At 39.9% G+C, this 16019-nt stretch overlaps 1 protein-coding gene across 1 annotated transcript in view; it reads right to left on the bottom strand.

Annotated features, from left to right (window-relative positions):
* Positions 1-3472: 3472 nt before the first annotated feature.
* LOC121373603 (arylsulfatase B-like) overlaps positions 3473-16019 on the bottom strand; it is a 34419-nt gene continuing 21872 nt past the window's right edge. The window contains exons 9-14 of the mRNA XM_041500297.1: positions 15908-16005; positions 13537-13673; positions 11680-11738; positions 10589-10712; positions 9685-9827; positions 3473-4038 (exon numbers count right to left, since the gene is read on the bottom strand). Coding sequence (XP_041356231.1) covers positions 3860-4038; positions 9685-9827; positions 10589-10712; positions 11680-11738; positions 13537-13673; positions 15908-16005 — 740 coding nt within the window. The 3' untranslated portion in view covers positions 3473-3859. The remainder of the gene's footprint in view (positions 4039-9684; positions 9828-10588; positions 10713-11679; positions 11739-13536; positions 13674-15907; positions 16006-16019) is intronic.

Here is a 16019-nt window from a genome sequence, read left to right as displayed (position 1 = left end):
GTTGAATGGTAGCATCCAAACCGCTGTGCAATGACTCTACTCGAAATGCCGACTTAAAGCATGCCTAAGGCACGTTCACGTTCCTCAGCTGTCAACCATGCCATCAATTGTTTAACGTTCCCTCAAAGACTACTTCATAAATGAAAGTGGCTTTTCAGAGACCATCTTTTATAGCCCCAATCAGCATGATTTGCACATTCAATTTACGTTTTTCATGCTATGCATGCAATATGTTGTGTTTTGGTGTTGTATTTCATGGAGTGATCAGGCGATCGTTTTTGTAAGTTATTCGTCATCATGCATGGTCTATAAGGTAGTACGGTACTTATTCATTGATATTTTTAATACTGGTATACGCCCATTCACATTTGTTATCATCAACCAGTGGTGTGTTTTCAATGCTGTTCAGTATATATATTATTATTATTATTATTATTATTATTATTATTATTATTATTATATATTATATTATATTACTGAGTCGCTTATAAATAACGTTAGTCATCAGAAATTCCAAGATGAATGCAATATTTCAAGAGGGTTGCCCACCACCAGTTTAGCTAATAGACTAATTTTCTACTTGGGAATAAAATCTCGAACTTTGGTATATATAATGTACCTTTTAAAAAATAATCCCTTGTTGCAATTATGATAAGTTTGTGAAATTCTGGTCTGTATGTCATAATGTAACTAAAAGAACAAATAACAAAAACATTACAATCTATACTGCATTGTTTATTTACTTTAACACTTAGTTAATAACATATGTTGTTCTTAGTGGGTTTAAATATAATACATTTTTAATTCGACCAATCAAACTCCGCTGCCGTGAATTTGACGGCTGAAACTAAGCTGAACATTTTCGGAATGACTGCTACAACAACATATCGCCTGAAGACAAAATGGCGTTACGCTAGTGTCAAACTGTCAACTGTCATGACACAGTTGGCCAAAACGACGGTTGCGATGTAATTTCCCCAAGTACCAACTTATGACGGGTGCGCTCAGAGTATCAACTAATCGGTCGTAGAAGTCGTATACGACGGAAATCGAGTTGTAAGAGCTCTCAGACTAGCAACTGGACAGTCGTAAAAGTTGTGAGAGCAGAAAGTTGGCCAACTTTGTCGTGGCAGTTGGTAGACTGACACTAGTATTAGTGTATGTCAGATCTATCAACGTAGACGAAGCAGAAGAGGCAGTAAGATCTGGACCCGTGCTTATAAAACCTTTAGTTTCACACTTAGATTTTTCAAATAATTAATGACGTCATAAAACATTAATTGTAAACTGACTACGAGTGTGTTCTGTATTGTGATTGGTTAATTACATTCTTTTTCCGGGATTAAATAGACAATGACACCTGGAATGCTAATGACGTCATTAGGAAATAACGTCATTAGCAATTGGAACAGGCGAAGTTGACGATTTAAGGGTCTACAGTTAGATTGTAGCCAGGTATTTATTTTTAAGAAATACCAAATATACAGTTAGTTACGTAGAAAAACGATTCCGTTTACAATGGACATAACCATATGGAGTTTTTAGATTTGCGGGTGTTTCATTTAAGAATTGAACGTGAAATTATTTGAGTTTCATGCTGGTATGAAACGCAAAACCGCTTTACACACTGTATGAATGGCGTAGCGTTCAATTCTTATAATTCCAAACACATAACCATGTCATTAATTTAAATCTCTTTAAAATAAAAAGTGAACTCTATTTTCCAACTATTTACTATTTTATTAACACGAAATTCATACTCAACATTAGCGGAATCCCTATGGTGGTTCGGCTTTTCCCGTCAATAGCCGAATGAGAGAATGACAATGTTACAATCATTAATACGATTCATATTAATTTTTTGCATTAAATGTCAATACCAACTAAAAACATTTTGAATTCACTAGAAACATATAACGTAAGTAATTTTAATAACTTTTAACCTGTAATAAAAATGTCTGAAGCGACCTATTTTGTATGCTATAATTTATATGTGAAGCGGTTGGTGTATGCATATTTAACTATGAACTGTGGATAGGCGCCATTTTTTTATTACTGTCCAGATTTACCAATTACGACGTTGAAATTACAGTTATAAAATTTTGAGTGCGTGATAATTCCATGTGTTGATAGATTTGACATGAAGAAAGTGGTTTCAATGTTTCCGGAAATGGATGAAACAGGTGTGTCGCGAGTTTCTGTGTTTACTGGCCTTGTAATTGTGGAAGTGGCAACACAGGATGGTTTTGGCATGTGTGACTTCAAGTGGTGCGACACAAGTATTCGTGAGATTTGACAGTGCCATGCTCATGTTTCGTTTTTGGAAAGTGGAACATTCTCTGTTGTAGCTTCGAATTGAAGCTTCGTTCCTGTGTCCCGACATGTACATGATATGCCTAGTTTCAAAACCCGACTCGTTTAAAGATTGCATCGCAGTGGCGCGCAAACTTAGAAACTATGTGTTGTGTACGTCATACTACAATGCCGTTGAATGCGCGTTAATGCTAATGGTTGGCATGAACTGACTGAATTTTGTTTTTGAAATCGCTTTTGTAAAATACCAAATTCCATTGGAATTATATACTGTTTTTTGGATCGGCAAAATAGATTTTTAGCTGTGGGATTTTGAATTCACTATAAACATATAACGTAAGTAATTTCAATAACTTTTAACCTTTAATAAAAATGTCTGAAGCGACCTATTTTGTATGGTATAATTTATATGTGAAGATGTTTAGAAGTTTGACAGCAGACGATTACTGTTTGATGTCTAAAAATAGAATCTCAAGGAAATTCCTCGGGGATTCCTTTGACATAATTCATAAAGTAGTTCCGGCTATATAGCCAAAAATAGTGCTAAACTGAGATTCATGGTGCTATGAATGCCAGTTTTTATCATCACGTGATACGAATTTGACCAATCCAAGTGTTTATAATAAAGGGATTTTTAGAGATTGAAATTATTCAAAAATGACATTTGCGGGATCACCCGCAAATCTAAAAACTCCATATTGTTGTCTCCTAAATGTGTATGGCGTCGCCATAACTTTAAAGTATCAGATTTGTTTTCTAGATTCTTGAGTCTAGACTATAAACATTTCATACCAGGGTCCGGGCTTAAAAAACGTTTAGACTAAATCTTTAATGACGTCACACGCATAAAAATATGTATGACTAATCTTTGTTTAACACCCCAGAGCCGTTGTTCGTTTTAATCCTGGGGTGTATCATCCGCAAACTGTGTGAATCGCCGAAGCTGTTCTCACAATTTCAATTTCAATTTATTGCACAATACCAAACAAACTGGTGTCAGCAAACGGATAACAATAATAATAATAATAAAACCCCAAACAAGCCACACAGCATCACAAAAGTTTGCATATGATTTTTGTGTGTGTGTTCATACCCAGATGAACGTAAAAGAAATAACAGACAATACTTATAATTACATTTGAATCATACTTGCTAATAATAACACTAAAAGTTCATACTTTATTAAAAATTATTTTGGGTCCATAAACAATAACACTCAATAGGACAACTTGCCCATATACCGTCATCAGATATGACGTTCCCTGATGACGTAATGTTTTCGTTCATCGAGAATTGAACAAACTCTCGTTGTTACGTCTAGACCAATGGGATGACGTTATGTTGTAATGAATGTAACAGAAATTTAATTGTTCATTTATTCATTAAAGTGTGTATGGCGTTGTCATGACATTGTACATTTTCTGAATATTTAGTTTTGAGTCTAGACTCTAAAAGTTTTATAAATTATAAGCATAGTAATAGAAATGGTAATGCCTCTCCGTGGTTGCATAGTTGCACCAGCCCGTCGTTCCGTTCCGGTTCACATTTAGGTACACCAGCCCGGTGACCACACGTCGTTATAGTTCCGCGGATCAGCCTGCGGGTCTAGGTCAGAGGAAACAGGGGCAACCATTTTAGCCATCTGTAGGTGAAGTTCCTCGGTTAACTTTGCGACCTGGCCTGTATTGTCAGTCAGCGATATGTCGTTTGTTTCCTCTGGGTCATCTGAAAATAATGTAATGCAATGCAATGGAATATACTGATGGAAAGAAATAAAGAATCACACAGATAGCAACAAGAAATAATCCCTGCATCAAAAATCAATTCATATTGTCCGAAGTTGAGACAAGGAACATATAGGCAGCACATTCAACACTACAGACATTCAATCCCAAATTACAACTTGGTATGAAATAGACATTACTACGCTAGTTGTGAATTAAATTTGGTCTACAAATTGATGTGTTCCCTTATTTCTTTCTATCAGTAGGCTATATAATGTAATGCTATGTTAATGTGATGTAATGCAGTGCAACCTAACGTAATGTAATGTAATGAAAAACAACAACAAACCAAACAAACAAACAAAAACAAACAAACATGTTTTAAGCAAATTTTAACACCTTTTCCGACTAAAAGTTATTTACAGCCGTTGCACTTGTAGCTAACTTACGAGTCACAGACCCATGATTGTCAGGTTAACTATATGTCACAATGTAATCGATTTCCATCATGTAATTTTTCATTGGATGTTGGCAGTGGTGACTTGGTCATTACCTAGGAGCAGCCAGTCGTATGTCTTGAAATTGTTAACACACGTACATGTGTAGGTCAGGTCAGGTCAGAGAATTTAACGTGCACATTCAGAGCAAGCTGTTGTAGCGCACGCCTGTCCTGGGCGCAGGTGTCGTCCTCAACCGGCTCCTCCGCCCAGGACAGGAAAGGGTGTACATGTGTAAACAACCATGTGCTATGAAAAATAACGCATGGTGTTATCACCAACGGGTGTGCAAGGACATAATATAATGCAATGTTAATGCAATGCAATGTAATATTGATGTAAAGTTAATGTAATGTAATGCATTTAATATATACTTAGTCAAATTAAAACTTTACAACCGTTTCATCTTGGCCAATTTGCAAATATGACAGAATAACGTGTTGATTAAGGTATATTTTAATTGTATGACGTCCAAAGGAAGAATATGAATAAATGTTGAGTCAAAAATTTGTTCGATGCGCCCACAGCAATCGCCGAAACCAGAAGCAGTCAAAATGGTAATTCACAAGCGAGGTCGTCTGATGGAATCACAGGTTCATTAGCGCGTATGCCCTCCATGTGTATCCACAATTGTAATACAACGCCTCTTCATCGACTGCCTGATGCGTGTAAAGACTGCAATAGGGATGCGGTGCCATTGTTCCACTAATACGGAACCATGTTCCTGTAAAGTCTGTGGAGTGTTCCTGAGAGTGCGCAGTCGTCTTCCCGGCACATCCCAGACGTGCTTGATGGGATACAAGTTGTGTGACCTTGAAGGCCATCACATGACATTGATGCCCGCATTCCTCAGGTAATCCTTTGTCAAAGATGGCCGTGTGGGGTCTGGCGTTGTCATGCTGATAGATCAGGCCTGTACCATGAGCTGCCACGAAGGGCACACGTTCCCGTGGCAGCTCCTGGTCGCGATATGCAGCAACGTTGAGGTTGCTACGGTTGAGAAGTTGAGAACGTCCATTCCTGCAGAAAGGACCCCAAACCATTACGCTCCCGCTTCCGAATCTGTCAACTTCATGACACAACACTGAGCATGACGTTCACCACTTCGTCTCCAAACCTACTGCCTGCCATCGGCAAATCGCAGTGTGAATCTTGATTCATCGCTAAACACGACTTCATGCCGGTGACAAACTACCACGTCAGCGGCGCGTAACTTCAACGTAGCAAGGCGTAGCTCGGCTGCAATTTAAACTGGTTGGTGACAGACTATATCCAGGTTACAGCGTAAAAGCAGCGCTCATCTGTCTACGGATACCATGACAGAAGTGACCACTACATGTACAGAGGGTAGGATCCACAATTGTGCAAAGAGGTGGTTTCCATTAATGACTATGTAATGCCATTGGGTGGGTATGTGAGTTTTATATTGATTTATTTTATCAATATGTCATAATGGCGTTAGTGAGGGAATGACATTTTCATTTTCATTTTAGTACCCTGTTTAATTATCCTATGATTTTAAATTTTCTGAGGGATGAGATGGAAATGACACCACCAACCCACCCCACCCCACTTCTACCCCCCTGAACCTGAATTCGCCTATGGTACAATGTTGTCCAATGTTGCTTATTGCAATCCTCGATTATTTGCTGTCGTGCATGTGCAGAGCCAGCGTAGTGTGGCGTAGAGCGTAAAAATCGCTCGGAAAGTGACCAGAACGTGCATCCTAGCCACGTCACGCCTCGCTTATATCATAGTCTGTCACTACCAATGTATATACATAGAAACATTACTGGCGACATACGCCCCGCTACTGCTACGCGTCGCTGACGTGATGGTCTGTCGCCGGCATAATTCCATTCCCTCCGAGTCCATAGCAAGTGCTGATGTGCCCGCAGTTGTCGTTGACATCGGTGTAATTGCGTCAAAATAGGTCCGACATATGAGCGCCGTGCGTGGTGGTGAGCGGTTCGCAGCCGATTTCGGATCGTTTGCGTGGATACCCGATGTCTGAAAAGTTCATTCAAGGTCGCTGAAATGGTTGCGGGGTTGACGTAACAGGATATAACGGTCATCTGCATGTAACGTCACATGTGGTCTATCCTGTCGGAATGAATGAATGAATGAATGAATGTTTAACGACACCCCAGCACAAAAATACACATCGGAGACGATCAACTGTGGTGCCCGTTTGTTTTACTCTTGTCCGCAGATCAAAAACTGCCCGTCGACTGTATTCAAACGCCCTTGCAACGTCAGCTACTGACGTTCTCGAGTGCAACATGCCGACGGCACGTTCACGCTGCACATTTGTGAGGCGTGGCATTGGAACAGGTCATAACAAATATGGTTTCAGTATGTTTTTTTCGTGTTTTTTTCATGGAGTGTTGACATTGCCATTACCGTGCTTATTCCTGAAAACTAACTGCTTTCAACACTCGTTGACTTTATTCAAATATAACATTGTGAACGTTTTAATTTGACTCAGTATATAATGTAATGTAATATTAATGTAATGTTAATGCTAATATAATGCAATATAATATAATATAATATAAAGTAATGTAATGTAATGTACCGTAATATTAATGTTCAATAATGTTAATGTCATGCAGTGTGATGTAATGTACTTTTACTTGATATAACATATTTTCATATATGACACGTGGTATAATACTATGTATGATAGTGATGCTAATGATGACGATGATGATGATGATGATGGTGGTGAAGATGATGATATGATGATAATGATATTATGATGATGATGATATGATGATGATGATATGATGATGATAATGATATTATGATGATGTTATTATGATGATGATGATGATATTATGATGATGACGATGGTGAAGATGATGATATTATGATGATGATGATATGATGATGATGCTATTATGATGATGATGATGATAATGATGATGACGATGGTGAAGATGATGATATGATGATGGTGATGATGATGATATTATGATGATGATGATATGATGATGATGATGATATTATGATGATGATATTATGATGATGCTATTATGATCATGATGATGCTATGATGATGATGACGATGGTGAAGATATGATGATATGATGATGATGATGATATGATGATGATGACGATGGTGAAGATATGATGATGGTGATGATGATGATATTATTATGACGATGGTATGATGATGATGCTATTATGATGATGATGATATTATGATAATGATGATGATGATATTAGGATGATGATGATGATTATGGTAATAATAGAGAGTGTGATACAATGCACATTGACACACCCTTTTTAATATAACTGTGTATCGACTAGTCTGTACAGGTTCAGATTTAGTATTCCATCATCCTGACCTAAAGACCCATATACACAGAGTATGTGCTAGTCTAGCAGAATCATAGTTATGTCTGGATATTTTCTATAGTCCTTTTTCCATTGATTTGAGGGTCGGGACGTAGCCCAGTGGTAAAACGCTCGCTTGATACGCGGTCGATTTGAGATCGGTCCCCGTCTGTGAGCACATTTGGTTATTTCTCGTTCCAGCCAGTGGGACCACGACTGGTATATCAAAGACCGTGGTATGTGCTGTCCTGTCTGTCGGATGGTGCATATAAAAGATCCCTTTCTGCATTAGGAAAAATGTAGTGGGATGGTGCATATAAAAGATCCCTTGCTGCATTAGGAAAAATGTAGCGGGTTTCCTCTGACGACTACGTGTCCAATAGCCGATGATTAATTAATTGATGTACTCCAGTGGTGTCGTTAAACAAAACAAAACTTCCATTGATTTGTGTAGCATAGGGTGTCCCCTTTTACGAATCTGCCTGATGAACGATGGTCATCACTGAGAGTTTTTCCAAATTCAAGATGGCGTCCAAGATGGCCTCCATTTTATATCATCGACTGTAACTTCAACCGTATTAAATTCAGAATTGTAGTGTTGGTGTTTAGTCAGGCGTTTTGGGAGTCAGTGAATCTGTTTGAACCATTTACTAGACTGGTCTGGAAATACACGCGTCACAGGACATTTAAGATGACCAGTACACTGTAAATTTCTATTTTGAGGGGCGGGACGTAGCCCAGTGGTAAAGCGCTCGCTCGACGCGCGGTCGGTCTGGGATCGATCCCCGTCGGTGGGTCCATTGGGCTATTTCTCGTTCCACCCAGTGCACCACGACTGGCATATCAAAGGCCCTGTCTGTGGAATGGTACATATAAAAGATCCCTTGCTGCTAATCGAAATGAGTAGCCGAAGAAGTGGCGACAGCGGTTTTCCTCTCTCAATATCTGTGTGGTCTTTAACCATATATCTGACGCCATATAACAGTAAATAAAATGTGTTGAGTGCGTCGTTAAATAAAGCATTTCCTACCTTATATTTTGAATATATAACTTGCTTCAAATAAAGCTACGATGATATTTCTGTGTCTAGGTACAGGGTTTGGGGTGAACAAATCCATTTTAATCATTTACTAGACTGGTCTGGAATTACATCATAGAAATTTCAAGATGGCATCCAGTATTACACTAATGTTTGTTTTGTATATATGTTTTGCTGTAAATCTAGCTTAATGCGTTTTTGTGTGTAGGCATAGTTTTGGCGTTTAATGGAATCCGTGCTGCAAGGTTGGTCTGGGATCAAATCATAGGAAATCATAGATTGCCGCCAATATTGCCACCAGTTTATATTTTTAATAATCCTTCACACATTGTGATTTAAATGAATTCTATAACAGCAAAAACCTACACATGAAAAAGTACTATGCGAAATTTAACGCGAATCATGTTATATTGGGAAACAAAAATGAGGATAATAATGGCTGCCATATTGAAATTCCTATGATGTAATTCCACACTAGTCTAGTAAATTGATTCCTCAAGCCCCCAAACCTATGACTAGACACAAAAGTGTCATCCTAGATGCACTGTAATGCAAGTTGTATTCAAAACGTAAACATGCAGCAATATTGGTGGCCATCTTGAATTTCCTACGATGTAATTCTAGACCAATCCAGTAAATGGTGAAAATGGATTCCTCGACCTATGATAGACACCAACGTTGTACTGTTACTAAAAGGCGGCGCACCAGCGAGGAACCACTACCCTTAGACCCACCCTTGGACGTGATTAGTTAACAAGTGACAGACCTGCAATGTTGAAAAGCATGACGTCACTCTGTTTTCTATCTCTGTACACGAGAGTCGTAATATTATCCTCGCTGTCTGTGAACGGTTGGTACCACCCGTCATAGGCGCCAGGATATCCCTCTATCAGCTTGAAGTCGCCCATCCTGTATAGAAATATCAGTAATAATTGAATAGGCGCCAGGACACCTCTATCAGCTTGAAGTCGCCCATCCTGTATAGATATATCAGTAATAATTGAAAAAGCGCCAGGATACCCCTCTGTCAGCTTGAAGTCGCCCATCCTGTATAGAGATATCAGTAATAATTGAATAGGCGCCAGGATACCCCTCTATAATTGAACAGGACCTAGGATACCCCTTTATAAGCTTGTAGTCGCACATCCTGTATAGAGATATCAGTAGTAATTGAACAGGCGCCAGGATACCCCTCTATCAGTCTGAAGTCGCCCTTCCTGTATAGAGATATCAGAAATAATTGAACAGGTCCTAGGATACCCCTCTATTAGATTGAAGTCGCCCATTCTGTATAGAGATATCAGAAATAATTGAACACGTCCCAGGATACCCCTCTATTAGATTGAAGTCGCCCTTCCTGTATAGAGATATCAGAAATAATTGAACACGTCCTAGGATACCCCTCTATCAGTTTGAAGTCGCCCTTCCTGTATAGAGATATCAGAAATAATTGAACAGGTCCCAGGATACCCCTCTATCAGATTGAAGTCGCCCAAACTGTATAGATATATCAGAAATAACTGAACAGGCGCCATCTCTCTCTCTCTCTCTCTCTCTCTCTCTCTCTCTCTCTCTCTCTCTCTCTCTCTCTCTCTCTCTCTCTCTCGTTTCTTTTCTTTTCGCTTCTATGAGAAAAGCAATAGACAATGGACATGGCAACCGTGAAATACCTAATAGCCGCTCTTCCTTGTTTTGGAACTTTCTTGGTGTCGATGTTGTAGATAAAACTAGTTCTGGCAGACGAACCGCCGGCCTGCAAGGCGTCCCACTGACTCACTCCGTCCAGGCCATCGGCTGTAACGAAAGTCTTAGCTAAATGATAATCTTACAATTTCGTTTAGTGTTTGACGACACCACTAGAACACATTGATTTATTAATGGATTTAAAATATTTGGTAATTCTGAGAGAGGAAAATGCTTTTCCAAAATCTGTTGCCACAGAGCTTTAGTTTGATTATTCCTCAGTCTATTAAACTTACATGTTGTTAACCAGTACCAACTAAACTGCGCTGTACTTCTATAGTGACGTATAGGGGCGTCGTGTTTCTCCGGAATTTTTTTAGTATTTTAGACACAGCAGCTCGCTACCATTTTGTTGTTGACGACAGCCAAAGCATTACAAAAAGTTTCCTCTAGCTTTCCCCTACATATCAATATCAATAAAGGGAGGGGCGAGACGTAGCCCAGTGGTAAAGCGCTCGCTTGATGCGCGGTTAGTTTGGGATCGATCCCCGTCAGTGAGCCCATTGGGCTATTTCTCGCTCCAGCCAGTGCACCACGACTGGTACATCAAAGGCCGTGGTATGTGCTGTCCTGTCTATGGGATGATGCACACAAAAGATACCTTGCTGCCAATCGAAAAGAGTAGCCCATGAAGTGGCGACAGCGGTTTCCTCTCTCAATATCTGTGTGGTCCTTAACCATATGTCCGACGCCATATAACCGTAAATAAAATGTGTTGAGTGCGTCGTTAAATAAACCATTTACAATAAAGGGAGGGCTGGATGTGACGCGAGCTACAATCTGAGGACAGTCAGAGGCGGATCTGGGGGTGGGTGGGGGGTGGGGTGGGGGTGAGGTCCCAAGGGCCCGGGACCCCCTAAATTTTGCGAGAGTTATAATTTTACTATATATTAATTTTCATTTGTTTACGATCCCCTGAAAAGTTCCATTGGCATTCCGCCTTATGTCATTGCCCCTCCCCCCCCCCCCCCTCAAGTTGATTTTCTGGATCCGCCACTGACAGCCCCTGTTCACTTACGTGGCGTCCCTATAGCTGCCGTGATGAACGTCGGCATCCAGTCAACGGCGTGGATCATTCTGAACAACAAGAACATCGGGGAAATTAAAAACTCATTTGTCTATTCATCCATCCATCATTCCTTCCATCAGACCATCCACCATTCAATATCGGCATCCAGTATACAGCGTGATTCTGAACACAATAACATTGTGAAAATTAAACACTCATCCATACATGCATGTACCCATGCATCCATCCATCCTTCCATCCATCAATCCATCCATCCATCCATCCTTCAATCCATCCATCCATCCATCCATCCATCCTTCAATCCATCCATCCATCCATCCATCCATCCATCCATCCATCCATCCATCCATCCATCCATCCATCCATCTATGTATCCATATATGTATCCATCCATTCATCCATCCATCCATCCATCCATCTTTGTATCCATCCATGTATCCATCTATCCATCCTTCCATCAGACCATCCACCCATCAACGTCGGCATCCAATATACAGCGTGATTCTGTACAGCACATGTACAAGAACATTGTGGAAATCAAATATCCATTTGTCTATTTATTCATCCATCTATCCATCCTTCCATCAAACCATCCGCCCATCAATGTCGGCATCCAATATACAGCGTGGTTCCGTACAGCACATGTACAAGAACATTGTGGAAATCAAATATCCATTTGTCTATTTATTTGTCCATCTATGCATCCTTCCATCAAACCATCCACCCATCAACGTCGGCATCCAATATACAGCGTGGTTCTGTGCAATAAAAGCACACTGTGAAAATTAAATACTCATTAATTCTGCATATATTCCTCTATTCATTCATCCATCAAAGTATCCATTTCTCCATCCATTCATTAGTCCGTCAGTCCATTCATTTGATCCCTATATTATGTTTCTCTTTAATTTTATTATTCAGGGGTGGGAATTCTCCTCGGATCAGATGTTTTCCTCTCATGTAATATTGCGTTTCCTCGCATTTTAATCATCCAAAATGTGTCAGATGGCACAGATTTTAACCTAGGATTTCAAGAATTTCTGGGAACCCTCTAGATTTCCTCTTTTTTAGTACAGTTCACCAATTCCCATCCCTGATTATTATTATTATTTTTATTTTTAATTAAACAAAATAAATTTAAATTCACTATTGACGCACCAGTTCACTCAGTTATACATAGACTGGTCAACTCATCAAAACCACCCATCGCCAAACCATCCGTCCTCCAATCTATTCATCCATTCATTCATTCATCCACCTACCCACCCATCCACCCATTCATCTGAAATCCATCCAAATACCCACCCATCCATCCATGCATCCGTCCGTCCGTCCACCTGCTCATTAGTTCTTTAATTACTTACTTATTTAATTAATTCATCCATCCATCCATACATCCGCGCATGCAGGAATCTATCCATCCGTCTATTCATTCATTCATTCATTCATTCATTCATTCATCCATCCATCATAGAGTCTGCCTGTCATTGCGTCTGCCCGCCCGTCTATTCATTCATCATCCATCCTTTCATCCATCTATTCAACCGTCCGTCCGTCCGTCCGTCCGTCCGTACATTCATACATCCATCCATCCATCCACCCATCGTCCATCCATCCATTCGTCCGTCCGACCATCTCTCCGTCCGTACATCCATCCATCCATCCACCCATCCATTCGTCCGTTCACCAGTCTGTCCGTCTGTACATTCATCGATCCATCCTTTCACCGATCCATCCATTCACCGATCCATCTGTCCATCCACCCGTCCGTCCGTCCACCCGTCCGTCCGTACATCCATCCATGCGTCTGTCAGCCATTCTGTGCACGACTAGTAAGATATTTACCCGTTCCACGTGATGCCTGTGTTCTGGAGGCCGTATCCGTGTACAAACCCAGGCACCCTGGTACCCCCCTCCCAGATCGTCGCCTTGCCGCCCCTTAGAGGCCAGTTGTTACCATAACCCTGCAGGTTACCCCCATTCTGAAAAATATGTTAGTAAATTATCTTAGTTTTTATCATCAAGTATGTAAATATATTATCTGAGGTTTTATCATCAAGTATGTGGACATATTATCCAGGTTTTATCATCAAGTACCGGCCTCGGTGGCGTCGTGGTTAGGCCATCGGTCTACAGGCTGGTAGGTACTGGGTTCGGATCCCCGTCGAGGCATGGGATTTTTAATCCAGATACCGACTCCAAACGTTGAGTGAGTGCTCCGCAAGGCTCAATGGGTAGGTGTAAACCACTTGCACCGACCAGTGATCCATAACTGGTTCAACAAAGGCCATGGTTTGTGCTATCCTGCCTGTGGGAAGCGCAAATAAAAGATCCCTTGCTGCTAATCGGAAGAGTAGCCCATGTAGTGGCGACAGCGGGTTTCCTCTCAAAATCTGTGTGGTCCTTGACCATATGTCTGACGCCATATAACCGTAAATAAAATGTGTTGAGTGCGTCGTTAAATAAAACAATTCTTTCTTTCTTTATCATCAAGTATGTGAACATATTATCTGAGGTTTTATCATCATGTATGTGAACATATTATCCAGGTTTTATCATCATGTATGTGAACTTATTATCCAGGTTTTATCATCATGTATGTGAACATATTATCTGAGGTTTTATCATCAAGTATGTGAACATAATATCTTAGGTTTTATCATCAAGTGTGTGAACATAATACCTTAGATTTTATCTTCACGTTTGTGAACATAATAATTAGGTTTTATCATCAAGTATGTGAACATATTATCCAGGTTTATCATCATGTATGTGAACATATTATCTGAGGTTTTATCATTATGTATGTGAACATATCTGAGTTTTTATCATTAAGTATGTGAACATAATATCTGAGGTTTTATCATCAAGTATGTGAACATATTATCCAGGTTTTATCATCAAGTATGTGGACATATTATCCAGGTTTTATCATCATGTATGTGAACATATTATCTGAGGTTTTATCATCAACTATGTGAACATAATATCTTAGAGTTTATCTTAGATTTATTAAATCAAGCATGTGAACAGATATCTTAAGTTTTTTTTCAAATATGTAAGTATATTATCTTAGTATCTTTAAATATGTAAATATGTTATCTTATTTTCAACGTCAGATATATAAACATATCATACTAGTTTTCTATCATCAAACTGTAAATATATTATCTTAATTTATGTGTGTGCGCGTGTGTCGTGTGTGTGCGCGTGTGTCGTGATATATAAACAGTATACTAGTTATCTATCATCAAACCTGTGTATGTGTGTTTGTGTGTATGTGCCTGTCTGTCTGTCTGTATGTGTATGTATGTGTATCTGTGTTTAATGTATGCATGTATGTCTCTTTCTGTCTGTCTCTATATCTCTCTCTGTCTCTCTGTCTCTGTCTCTGTCTCTGTCTCTCTCTCTCTCTCTCTCTCTCTCTCTCTCTCTCTCTCTCTCTCTCTCTCTCTCTCTCTCTCTCTCGCATGTGTGAGTGTATATATATATATATATATATATATATATATATATATATATATATATATATATATATATATGTGATGTGTGAGTGTGTGTGTGTGTGTGTGTGTGTGTGTGTGTGTGTGTCTGTCTGTGTGTCTATGTGTGTGTGTTTGTGTGTGTTTGCCTGTCAGTATGGGTGTGTACGTATGTGTATCTGTGTTTAATGTATGTATGTCTCTCTGTCTCTCTGTCTCTGTCTCTGTCTCTCTCTCTCTCTCTCTCTCTCTCTCTCTCTCTCTCTCTCTCTCTCTCTCTCTCTCTCGCGCGCGCGTATGTGTGTATGTATATATGTGTGTGTGTGTGTGTGTGAGACTGTCTGTCGGTCTGTCGGTCTGTGTGTCTATGTGTGTGTGTGTCTGTCTGTGTGTGTGTTTGTATGTGTGTATGTCTGTGTCTCTCTGTGTGTGTGTCTGTATGTGTGTATATGTGTGTGTGTGTGTGTGTGTGTGTGTGTCTGTGTGTGTGTCTCTGTGTGTGTATGTGACTGTGTGTGTGTGTGACTGACTGTGTGTGTCTGTATGTGTGTCTGTGTGTGTGTGGCTGTGTGTGTCTCTCTGTGTGTGTGTCTGTGTGTGTCTCTCTGTCTGTCTGTGTGTGTCTGTGTGTGTGTGTGTGTGTGTGTGTGTGTGTGTGTGTGTGTGTGTGTGTGTGTCGGTATGTGTGTCTCTCTGTATGTGTGTGTGTGTGTGTGTATAAAAATAACACTAACATCGGATGTGAACACTATCAGTGTATTTGCCTCCATTTCCCTCGCTACGAGCGCATCATACACGTCACTGACAGCATCGTCGATCGCCGTGACCATACCTGCAAGGAACAAC

Source organism: Gigantopelta aegis, chromosome 5 (genome assembly GCF_016097555.1).
Source record: "Gigantopelta aegis isolate Gae_Host chromosome 5, Gae_host_genome, whole genome shotgun sequence".
NCBI lineage: Eukaryota > Metazoa > Mollusca > Gastropoda > Neomphalida > Peltospiridae > Gigantopelta > Gigantopelta aegis.
This window is presented reverse-complemented; position numbering and strand designations above follow the sequence as displayed.